Source organism: Pelodiscus sinensis, chromosome 6, assembly GCF_052426305.1.
Source record: "Pelodiscus sinensis isolate ZL-2025 chromosome 6, ASM5242630v1, whole genome shotgun sequence".
Lineage (NCBI taxonomy): Eukaryota > Metazoa > Chordata > Testudines > Trionychidae > Pelodiscus > Pelodiscus sinensis.
The window spans coordinates 130,766,604-130,778,940 of record NC_143057.1 but is presented as its reverse complement, the minus strand read 5'-3'; the positions used below and the strand labels follow the sequence as shown (position 1 = coordinate 130,778,940).

Genomic DNA, 12,337 nt, shown 5'->3' with positions numbered 1-12,337 from the left:
TGTTGTTCCCACCACAGGGATGTTACATTTCATGACACGATGGTCACTATTCCCAAGCACTCCAGTTAAACACAAGCGGCCACAGCCTGTGTTAACCGCTTCAGTCGGGTGTTCACAGCCAACCCAAAAAACTTCTAGGATCCTTCTTCTCAGATTCTTTCCAGGCTTGGTTACACGTCAACACCCAGCAATCGGCTGGACAGCGACCCCGGTTTTAGTGAGGGGTCCTTGCACACTGTAAAAATCTCCGGCATGGCTCGATGCAACCACTAATGTGCCACCAGCCGGGTTAAGCGTGCAACAGTCCAGCAGCCATGCAGAGTGTGACAGACGGGCCGGGTCTGGGCACAGCTGAGGGCGTCCGCTCAGGGCGAATTGCTCAAATCCGGGGCTCCTTACAGCCCCAGACTGGAGACCTTCCCAAATAGGCCACAAACCAGTCCCACAGAGCGCTTCAGCTGCCGTGTGAGCTGGGCATGGGCATGAGGACAGGGACAGGGATAGGAACGGGCCCGGGCACCCGTTGTCCTGGCAGATTGGGTGTCCCTCAGAATTCGGGCAGCGGGTTACAGCGCAGGCCGGGCGCCCCCCAGCGCCCGGAGAGGAACCAGCGCAGCGCTGCCACTGACAGGAGTTTCTGTCTCCAAGGAGGAAGCCTCTTGCACCACATGCGATTTCTGTGTCTGGCTGTTTCCTCTCTCTGCGCGTCTGCGTCCCGCTGAGCTCACACAGAGCTGGGCTGAGGCAGCGCAGGGGCTGAGCTCTGCCCTGGGGCTGTCCGGACACATGGCCCTGCAGCTGCTGGCTCTCGTCCCGCTCCTGGCCCTCTGCCCCCTGCTGTCTGCCCAGGGACAAGCCACGAATCCAGGTAGGACCCGACTCGGGCTCTGGGGCTCCCTTGTCTGTCGGGCGCTGCAGGTGTCCTGGGCGTGAGCTGCCCCCACACCGTGCCAGAGCCGGGGGGCTGAGCACTGATCCGCTCAGAGAGCTGGGGCGCGGCAGGGGAAACCGGGCTCTCCAGGGGCCCGCGCGAGAGCTCCCCCTTGCCCCCGGGCGTCAGAGGCAGCGTCTGTCTCCGCACTGGGGCTAGGACCCCGGGGAAGTGGCCGTTGCGGTTCCCGAGAGTGTCGCCAGCACCCTGGGAGCAGGTGCGAGTCCTGCCGTGGGGAGAACCCGGGGCTGCTGCTCTTCAGCGAATGGCTCTGGTAGCAGGAGCTGGGTCCAGCCAGACACCTGCGCTGCCTGCTCCCTCTGAGCCTCGCGGGCCCGCTGGGAGCCCCGGGGCTGGGGACACATTCCTGCAATGAGTCCCGGCGTTCTCATGGCTCACTGGGGGGGGGGGGCGCCTTGTACGAGCGAGGGGGCGCTGCAGCAGGGATCCCGGGCAATAGCAGATGCACCTTGGCACCGGCGCCGCGGGGCTGGCAGCGCTCCGTGCAGCGTGCCGGGGTGCACCAGTAACCGCCCCTCTTCCTGCCAGGGCAGCGTCAACTGTGAGCCAGCAGAGCAGGGCCTGGGCTCCCCACGGCCAGCGGCAGAGCAGGGTCTGGGCTCCCCACGGCCAGCGGCAGAGCAGGGCCTGGGCTCCCCACGGCCAGCGACAGAGCAGGGCCTGGGCTCCGCACGGCCAGCAGCGGAGCAGGGTCTGGGCTCCCCACGGCCAGCGGCAGAGCAGGGCCTGGGCTCCGCACGGCCAGCGGCAGAGCAGGGTCTGGGCTCCGCACGGCCAGCGGCAGAGCAGGGCCTGGGCTCCGCACGGCCAGCGGCAGAGCAGGGTCTGGGCTCCGCACGGCCAGCGGCAGAGCAGGGCCTGGGCTCCGCACGGCCAGTGACAGAGCAGGGCCTGGGCTCCACACGGCCAGCGACAGAGCAGGGTCTGGGCTCCGCACGGCCAGCGGCAGAGCAGGGTCTGGGCTCCCCACGGCCAGCAGCAGAGCAGGGTCTGGGCTCCGCACGGCCAGCGGCAGAGCAGGGCCTGGGCTCCGCATGGCCAGCGGCAGAGCAGGGTCTGGGCTCCGCACGGCCAGTGACAGAGCAGGGTCTGGGCTCCCCACGGCCAGCGGCAGAGCAGGGTCTGGGCTCCGCACGGCCAGCGGCAGAGCAGGGCCTGGGCTCCGCACGGCCAGCGGCAGAGCAGGGCCTGGGCTCCGCACGGCCAGCGGCAGAGCAGGGCCTGGGCTCCGCACGGCCAGCGGCAGAGCAGGGTCTGGGCTCCGCACGGCCAGCGGCAGAGCAGGGTCTGGGCTCCGCACGGCCAGCGGCAGAGCAGGGCCTGGGCTCCGCACGGCCAGCGGCAGAGCAGGGTCTGGGCTCCCCACGGCCAGCGGCAGAGCAGGGTCTGGGCTCCGCACGGCCAGCGGCAGAGCAGGGTCTGGGCTCCGCACGGCCAGCGGCAGAGCAGGGTCTGGGCTCCCCACGGCCAGCGGCAGAGCAGGGCCTGGGCTCCGCACGGCCAGCGGCAGAGCAGGGTCTGGGCTCCCCACGGCCAGCGGCAGAGCAGGGTCTGGGCTCCGCACGGCCAGTGACAGAGCAGGGCCTGGGCTCCCCACGGCCAGTGACAGAGCAGGGTCTGGGCTCCGCACGGCCGGCGGCAGAGCAGGGTCTGGGCTCCGCACGGCCAGCGGCAGAGCAGGGTCTGGGCTCCCCACGGCCAGCGGCAGAGCAGGGTCTGGGCTCCACACGGCCAGCGACAGAGCAGGGTCTGGGCTCCCCACGGCTAGCGGCAGAGCAGGGTCTGGGCTCCGCACGGCCAGCGGCAGAGCAGGGTCTGGGCTCCGCACGGCCGGCAGCACAGGTGCTACCATTATTTTTACTGGTTGGGTTTTAATGTTGCCGACCTCATGAGGGGAAGTCGACCAGAGTTCAGGAGGTATTTCTGCTAACAGCCTCACTTGGCTGAGGCACAGCGCTTTCTATTAGGGGACACGCCAGAGAGCTTTCGACCTCTTCTTGGTTAGACTCCGGATCTTCGAGCCAAACACCATCGGGGCGACAGTACATAGCACACTGAACCCTTCACAATAAATCTCTGCCTAACAATTGTATGGGGGCAGGCGGGCTAAGCAGACAGGCGCGTTGTTCACTTAGAGGGCCGAAAGAAACTGGAGTTGGTTTGGTAACGGGGCGAGGGATTGACCGACTGGAGATTCCTACAGCGTGAATAACGGTAGAAGACAGCGCTAACTTAAATTCTGATGCCTGGAGTGTGGATCGGGGTGCCCCCACAAGACAAGAGGTCAATTGGCCAGCAATATTACAGGCCACTTGACCTTCAGCATCTAGAGGAATAAGCGGGCATTGAAACGAGCAGGCGAGGTTGCTGTTCCCCTCCGGGCTGTCCTATTCATTGTCAGTAAAGTCGCCCAGATCCATTGTCTGGAGGGGGAAGATTAAAAGGGCGAGGGCGGTTGGGACATGCGAACTTCCAGTGACGCGCCTGGTGACAATGGTGGGATGCTTCTCTTTCAGTACCCTCGCAGGTTGAGGACCGATGTGTTTTTAGAAACTCCGTGCCCCATAGGCGGAGTGCTAGCGCTTCGTTGTTGTGGCTGGAACCTGCCTCGTCCTCTGCCGCGCCCCTACCACCGCCCTGAATAGGTGCGGATACTGCTGGAGTTGTAACGCTGATCATTTCTCTCCTTAGCTCTTAGCTCTTTTGCTTTCTCTGCAAATTCACACAGCGAGTAGCAACCAGAAACAGTTTATCTAACTTTTCCGTTTCCCAGCCCACTGTAATGGCCTTGAGTTGAGTCTGCTGGCAAAAGGCCTTGTACAAATGCCGCACCAAGCGCTTGAGTTGCATTTTCCAGAGGATCTTTTATGCCTAAGTGCTGAGAAAAAGTTCTAGTTAGACGGTCAAGATAAGCGCTTGGGTTTTCTCCTTCCTGTTGCCTGCAGCTATTTATTTTTGTCCAGTCTGGTTTCTTAGGGAAGGCGACAAGGATGCCACGGACTAGACGTTCTCGTTCTTCTTTATGTTTTTCTAAGGCTTCTTCATCATTCAGGTTAAAGTCTGTGGGTTCTGCAGGCCATTTGGATGCTGCAATTAATTTCCTAAGTTTCTCTTCAGGCAAAAGGACTCTCAGCAGTTGCTGAACATCCGGCCAGGTTGGTTCATATGCTTGGAATATTAATTTTAGTTCTTGGAATTGTAAAGGGTTTTCTTCAGTTGGTGGGAACCCTTTCACTATTGCCATTAATTCCTTCCTTTGCCAGGGGACATGGACAAGCACGGCACGCTGGCGTCCTTGTGGGTCAGGGCTACCCGTAGGGCATGGCTTGTACTGGAGAGGCAGGACCCTGACGGGGTTGAGATGTTATTGGCGTTTGAGGACCTTTCAATGTCCACCCTAAGTTTTTATTCATTTTATCGAGTCTTCTTTGAGTTGCAGGACTAGGAGGGCTGATCCTTAATTTTCAGGGGGCCTCAGCGGTGTGGCAGACCAACGGAGTGTGAGCACCTAGAGCAGAGTTTTTATCCTCGGGGAACGGGTGCGGAGGCGCCGTCGGGTATACATTTGGGTTTTTAGTGTGTAGGAAGGTAGCAGCCAATCAAGAAGATCGCTATCTGGCTGGTCTGTTGCCACTGGTAGTTTTTCTTTTTCAATGTGGGACATTTGAGGACAAAGTTTAGTAGATTTAACGACTGTTTGTAGTTGGGCTTTTCATTTATTATTTGAGTCTTGCAAATTAGAAAGTTTGGACTCAGTTAAGCGCTTAGAGGTTTCTTCATAGCATGAAAAATAAGCTGACCACTGAGCATCCGGTGTTTTGGAGCCACGACGGTCAAGGGCCCCCCTGAGGTGAACAATTTTGTCCAAATTAAAAGTGCCCGTCAGGGGAAACTGTTTTGATGAGTCATTTCGGGTCTACCCATTGCACTTCTCTAAACATTTACAAGTTTCGGGCCCATAACGCGTGTACATAAAATAAGCAGGAGTACTCTTTTCGGGGACAGGAATGGTTTTACTCTGCCAGTTCCCATGGGTTTTAATTGTTTTTTAACAGAGCTAGCTTAAATTACCAGCACTTCCAGGTACCTGATCTCTGTGAAGTGGTGCTGCCCTAAGACACCCGGGACTTCAGATCAGACTCTATGGCTGTGTCTACACTGGCGCGATCTCGTGCAAAAGCAGCCGCTCTTGCGCAAAAACTTGCTGCCTGTCTACACTGGCCGTATGTTCTTGTGCAAGTAAACTGATGTTCTCATGTATGAAATCAGGGCTTCTTGCGCCAGAACTATGATGCTCCCGCTCAGGAATAAGCCCTTTTGAGCAACTGTTCTTGCGCAAGAGGCCAGTGTGGACAGGCAACATGAATTTCTTGCGCAAGAAAGTGTCTACACTGTGTGAGGAACCGAGCCGTGTCTGGGCGCAGCTGAGGGCGTCCGCTCAGGGCGAATTGCTCCAATTCGGGGCTCCTTACAGCCCCCAGACTGGTGACCTCTCCAAGCAGGCCACAAACCAGTCCCACAGGGCGCTTCAGCTGCCTGCCTGAAGCCCCACGAGCAAAACCCCTCCGGCACCCCAGCAATATCCGTGCCCCAGATGGCCCCAGGCATCATACACAGGTGGGGGGTCCTAGCACCCAATCCCACCTACCCCGAACAAGTTCTGTCCGGTTCCAAGAAACCAGCCACAGATCCCTAGTCAATTTACCCTCTGGACCTTACCCACAAATCAATCCTTTAGAATCTACCATTTAAAGGTTTATTACCACTGTCACGTTACTGGATCTTGAGGGGAGCAGCCAGATCACTGATGCACCCATAGGTGAGGGTGTTGGCCCCAAGAATGGTATAGAAGGGGGCCATGTGAGGTATTGAATAGAAGCTACTGTCTGCTGATCCTGTGTACGCTATTTATGTGAGTGTAGAATGTCTGTGTGTGTAGGTAGGAATCTGTAATCTGTGTGGAAGCTGAATATTTCTGTGAATGTGGTTGAGCATGGGGCAGAGCCTGATCTATGGACAGGCTACTTAGTGAGGCCCTATGGGACAATGGCACTCAATGGGCCAAGGACACACCTAAAGCAGGAGGGCGGAGGCCTAAGAGCTGCAGCAGAGAGAGGCTGAGGACCAGGTGACTGGCTGCAGCCAAGGAAAGGCCAGGAAGGGGATAAAAGAGGCCATGTGGGGGACTCCATTTTGTTCTCAGCTCAGCACTTCATCCCAGAGGCAGCACTGCAGGGATTGAAGAGCCCGGAAGACCTGTGAACCCACCCTGATGCTAGGATGTGCAACAAGAACTTTTAAACCAGCAGCTGCAACATCTCTGCTAGAGCCTGCATCGAGAACTGGGAGACGTAGCCTATTAGGATCCTACACCAGGGAAGGCCCTTGCCATAAAGGCAGTGTGACGTAGTGGGGGTACTTGCTGGGCTGTGGTGACCCCTGCTGTCTGGAGCAAGACCCAGCAGGGAAAACCTCGCTAGGCAGAGGTAAGGCCAAACTGGTTGAACCAGTGGCCAGACACCCCCCATGGAGAGGAACAAAGGAAGGTGGAATGCGGCCCTGACTGGGGGGGCAGGGCTGCAAGGGAATTTAGTTAGTTACTGTGGGAGAGCATGGAGGAGAGCCTAGGAGAAGGGGCTGGAGTTTAGGGGCCCAGTCTCCCCCATCTCAAGGGGGCCTGAGGCATCCTAGCCCAGCTCTGTGGCCAGACTACATCTGTGCTGTGCTGTATCCTGGAGAGGCAATAAACTTCCTCTATTCCACCGCTGGTGCAGTCTGTTTGTGCCATTTCGGGGTGCAGGAGACGGGGAACCCCCAACGCGCCGTCACACTGGTGTCAGAAGTGGGATGCACTGCACCCCGTGGATGAAGCTTCCAGCGGCGAGCGACAAGGCGCAGTAGAAGCAAGAGCCCTGAAGCCAGGCGTGCTGGAGACAGAGCGAAGCGGTTCCTGGGAATCGTGGGGCGCTGCAGCACTAGACTGGTGAGTCTGCACCGAGGGGCCCAGCGGGCAGATGGCCTACGCCCGACTCTTGAAGGCAGAGCTGGTGGGGCTGTGCAGAGAGAGGGGCTTGCCTGTGCGGAAAGCGACCAAGGCCCAGCTGATTGCTCAGCTAGAAGAGAACGACCAGCCACAGGGCCAGGATCTTGTCCCCAGGGGAAGCAGCCAGACCCCCCCTGAGAGTGTGTCAGGCTCAGAGAGGGGGAGGAGCGCTGGAACCCAACGGAGAGATGAGACAGCGTCTCCCGGGAGGCCTGCAAGCCGTAGCCCATCTAGGGCAGGGGCCAGCCCAGCGGAGCTGCGGCGCCTGGAGATCCAGCTGCGGATCAGGGAATTGGAAGTAGAGGACCAAGAGAAGGAGCGCAAGGACCGAGAGAGGCAGCGGCAGCATGAGCTGGCCATGGCAGAGCGGAGAACCGGCGGGGCACCGGCTGCGCCAAGTGCGGATGGGCCCCAGGGTCCCAGGACTGCCAGACGCTTGGAGAGGCCCGTGGTGGCCCAACTGAAGGACGTGGGCGACATAGACGGGTTCCTCAGTGCCTTTGAGAGGGCCTGTGGACTGCAACAGGTCCCCCCAGCTGACTGGCTGCAGGAGCTCATCCCCGCACTGAGCCAGGAGGCGGCCGGAGTGCTCAGTCAGCTGGAGGACCTACAGCCAGGGGATTACAACCGAGTCAAGGAGGCCCTGCTGCACAAGTTCGGGCTGACCCCCGAGATGTACAGGAAGAAGTTCCTGGGGGTACAGAAAGGGCCACGGGAGACCTATGTGGACCTGGCCTCCCGCCTGGCGCAATACTGCCGCAAGTGGGTGTCTGGAGTCGGAGCCCAGACCGCAGAGGAGCTGCTCAAGCTGGTCATGATGGAGCAGTTCTATGAAGCGTGCCCACCCAAACTGAGGCTGTGGCTCAAGGACCGGAGACCAGAGAACCCCCAGGAGGCCGGGAGACTGGCGGATGAGTTCTCGGAGAGCCGGTCCGGGTGTGAACGGGAGTCCCGGAGAGAAAGGGAACCGCGCAGAGACCGGATCTCGGCTGAGCGACGGAGGGAGTCAACTACGGGGCGAGACCAAGGAACAGGTCGTCTGCGCCCCAGAGAACCAGCCAGGGCCTGGACAGAGACAGCCCAAAGCCTAACTTGCCATCGCTGTGGGCAAAAAGGCCACAAGAGGGCTCAGTGCACCAGGTCCCAGGACCGGGGACTTTCCAGGGTTAACTGGCTGGGGCGGGAGGAAGGGCAGGCTGCCCCAGAGGCAGGGGCTGGCAGGCAAACCTCAGCTCAGAGAGAGGGGAAGGATGCTCAGTGCACCTCCCCTGGGAGGTCTGATTCTCAGGAGGCGGATTTCTCCGTGTACCGGGTGGGGGCAGGACGGCCCCTGCGGAGCGAGTGCCTCATACCCCTGGAGGTGGATGGTAGGAAGGTGACGGGCTTCTGGGACACGGGGGCGGAGGTGACTCTGGCCCGATCCGACATAGTGGCCCAGGAGCGGATACTACCCCACGCGCAGCTGACCCTGAAGGGCATAGACGGGTGTGACGGCGCGTTGGGGGTTCCCCGTCTCCTGCACCCCGAAATGGCCCAAACAGACTGCACCAGCCGGTGGAATAGAGGAAGTTTATTGCCTCTCCAGGATACAGCACAGCACAGATGTAGTCTGGCCACAGAGCTGGGCTAGGATGCCTCAGGCCCCCTTGAGATGGGGGAGACTGGGCCCCTAAACTCCAGCCCCTTCTCCTAGGCTCTCCTCCATGCTCTCCCACAGTAACTAACTAAATTCCCTTGCAGCCCTGCCCCCCCAGTCAGGGCCGCATTCCACCTTCCTTTGTTCCTCTCCATGGGGGGTGTCTGGTCACTGGTTTGCATAGTGACTCATCCTGTTTTGCTGGGTCGTGGTCCCCACGGCAGCCAGTGGGGGTTACCCCAGAGCCAGCAGCATAGAAACCAGCCAGGTACCCCCACTACGTCACAACGGGTCCCCGTTTAAGGTGCCTGTAGCCAGGGTGCATCTGAAATGGGGGGCCAAGGAGGGCCTCAAGGAAGTGGGGGTGCACCCGCACTTGCCCACCGAGGTGCTGATGGGGAATGACCTAGAGGAGTGGCCCCATGAATCCCAGCGGGCTCTAGTCCCTACCCGGAGCCAGAGCCAGCGGGGGGCTGACAACGTGGGTCCAGGGAAGGACTCCTGGCAGCGTCCTCAGGGTCCCATCCCAGTGGACACGGGGTCCAGCCAGGCTGGGACTCCGGACCTAGGCAAAGGTGGGGGACAGGTCCCGATCCCTGCCTCAGCAGCTGAATTCCAGGCTGAGGTGCAGGCAGACCCCTCCTTGCAGAGGCTGAGGGACCAGGCTGGCCTCCGTGCAGCTCAGCCCCGGGGGAGAGGTGGCCAGGAGAGATTCCTGCGGGAGCGTGGGCTCCTGTTCCGTGAGTGGCTTCCCCCCGGGAAGGCGAGGGCATGGGGGGTCCAGCGGCAGCTGGTCGTCCCCCGAAAGTATCGCCTCAAGCTGCTGTATTTGGCCCACGATGTCCCCGTTGGGGGCCACTGGGGGATCCGGAGCACCCGGCTGAAGCTGCTCCAGCACTTCTATTGGCCGGGAATCTTTACAGCCGTGCAGCGGTACTGCCGGTCCTGTGACTCCTGCCAGAGGGGCGGGAAGGCCCAAGACAGGAGGAAAGCGGCTTGGGGGTCTCTACCCCAGATAGACCCTCTGGGCTCGCTGAGAGAGTTATGGGAGGGGAAGACCTCCCTGGATGGAGCTTCGGGGGTGGAAGCCGCCCTGGTTGTCCAGAGAAGGCTCACTGGGCTCATGGCCCCGGCCCGAGAGACCATGGCCAGAGATCAAGGCCAGCGGAAGGATGGGTGTGACCCCCGAGGACAGGCCTGTGCCAGTCGCCCTGGAGCGGGGCGGCGAGTGGACAGAGGGAAGCCAGCTCATGTGGGGCCTTGCCGCGGCCGGCCTGAGTCAAGGGGAGCACCCATGTCCCCGGGGCGGGTTCCCACGCAGAGGACCCGAACTTCCCTAGGTCACGAGCGGAGTGACCCTGCTCAGTTCGCTCTCGGAGGGGGGAGAACTGTGACGTAGTGGGGGTAATTGCTGGGCTGTGGTGACCCCTGCTGTCTGGAGCAAGACCCAGCAGGGAAAACCTCGCTAGGCAGAGGTAAGGCCAAACTGGTTGAACCAGTGGCCAGACACCCCCCATGGAGAGGAACAAAGGAAGGTGGAATGCGGCCCTGTCTGGGGGGGGCAGGGCTGCAAGGGAATTTAGTTAGTTACTGTGGGAGAGCATGGAGGAGAGCCTAGGAGAAGGGGCTGGAGTTTAGGGGCCCAGTCTCCCCCATCTCAAGGGGGCCTGAGGCATCCTAGCCCAGCTCTGTGGCCAGACTACATCTGTGCTGTGCTGTATCCTGGAGAGGCAATAAACTTCCTCTATTCCACCGCTGGTGCAGTCTGTTTGTGCCATTTCGGGGTGCAGGAGACGGGGAACCCCCAACGCGCCGTCACAGGCAGTCCGGCTGCTTTTCAGAGACAATTAACAGAAAAATTCAGACGACTCTCTGTCTGCCAAGCCCTTGCGTTCAGACACTGCCTGGTCACTGGATTGCTCCGAGCGGGCAGGCTGGGGTGGCTACTTGGCTTTCAGAACATACAGAACAGACACACATGTAACACACAATAATAATTATCCCCGTAAGATAATAAATTTAGGAGAAATCCCGTAGTCGGGACTCACCGACCAGCCGGCAGAGACCGACCCTCAAGCCCCTACATTACGAAGAAATTTGCGAAGCTGGTGTCCTCTCACCTGTCCGTGCGTGCTGAGGGGTTGCAGGGCGGCAGTCCGTCACCGGGGCAGGGAGCCGACATTTGGGATCTCGGTGGAACCTCCCAATTGTTGAAACGAGCCTTACACTCAGCAAAAGGTACTGAGAACAGTTTATTAGCAATGCTGCAGCACAGCAAGAACCCACCCAAGTGTGTTCGGTTCTAGAAAACAATTACAACTTCTTTTATGGTAGCAAGCTTCACAACAAACTATCATTTGGTGCATGCGTGTTCTTGGGCAAGTTTTCAGTTACTGGGAAAACTTTCAACATATCTACACTCTTACGATAAAAGTTTCGCTTTCTCACACTTTCAAACTATGTGACCAAGCATGCATGAAATGGCAGCTACTTTACAAGATGGATTCCACAACTTCGACTGAGTCTGTAATTGTATAATGGCTGTGTGTGGAGTTAGGAATCTGTACTCTGTCTGGAGACTGGAAGTTTCTGTCTGTGTTTGAGTGATGGGCTCAGCCTATGGACATGCTAATGAGCAAGGCTCCAGGAACAATAGGTCTCTTAAGTACCAGGGACCCACCTCGGAAGGAATCTAGGTGCCTGGCCACTGGCCATGTGACTGTCTCCAGCTTGGAAGAAGCCAAGGGGGATATAAAGATGCCATGTGACACCCTCCATTTGGTCTTCAGCTCAGCTCTTGATCCTGGAGGCAGCTTGCAAGGAACCACGAGCCAGGAAGAACCGTGGACCCATCCTGACATCGGATGTTCACCAGAGACTTTTAAACCAGCAGCTGTAACATCTCTGCTAGAGCCTGCATCGAGGACTGGGAGATTCGGTGCATGTAATATATGATACTTTAACAACCTCACTCTCAGGCTTTTCTTTCCATTGGTAATAAACCTTTAGATGGTAGATTCTAAAGGTTTGGCTCAGCGTGATCTTGTGGGTAAGATCCAGAGTGTAAATTGATTGGGACCTGGGGCTGGTTTCTTGGGACCGGACAGAACGGCTATGTCTACACTGGCAGCATCTTGTGCAAGAAGAGAGCATCTACACTGGCAGGCGCTTTTGCACAAGAGCATCCATGCCAGTGTGGACTCTCTCTTGCGCAAGAAAGCTCCGATGGCCATTTTAACAATCGGGCTTTCTTGCGCAAGAAATTCATGTTGCCTGTCTACACTGGCCTCTTGCACAAGAACAGTTGCGCAAAAGGGCTCATTCCTGAGCAGGAGCATCATAGTTCTTGCGCAAAGAACACACAGCCAGTGTACACAGGAAGCAAGTTTTTGCGTAAGAGCGGCCGCTTTGGCGCAAGATCGCGCCAGTGTGGACACAGCCAACCCGTTCAGGGTAGGTGCGATTGGGTTCTAGACCCCTCACCTGTGTGTTAGGCCCGGAGCTGACTGTGTCACAGGGAGAGCTGGGATGTCTGGGGCGTTTTGCACATGAGGCTTCTGGCTGGCCAGACAGGAAGCTGAAGCACTTGGTGGGACTGGTTTGAGGCCTATTTGGGAAGGTCTCCAGTCGGGAGGGCTGTAAGGAGCCCCAAGTTTGAGCAATTCGCCCTGAGCGGACACCCTCAGCTGTGCCCAGACCCAGCCCG

The 12,337-nt window shown here is 58.9% G+C and overlaps 1 protein-coding gene across 6 annotated transcripts in view; it reads left to right on the top strand.

The window, feature by feature from the left end:
- Nucleotides 1–525: 525 nt before the first annotated feature.
- The window catches only part of LOC149524257 (coagulation factor XIII B chain-like), a 38,780-nt gene continuing 26,968 nt past the window's right edge, over nt 526–12,337 (top strand). For 2 of the 6 annotated variants that reach the window (XM_089779496.1, XM_089779492.1), the window contains exon 1: nt 596–868. In XM_089779496.1, coding sequence (XP_089635622.1) covers nt 787–868 — 82 coding nt within the window. In that variant the 5' untranslated portion in view covers nt 596–786. The other 4 variants (XM_089779494.1, XM_089779495.1, XM_089779493.1 and 1 more) reach the window with 4 other exon arrangements.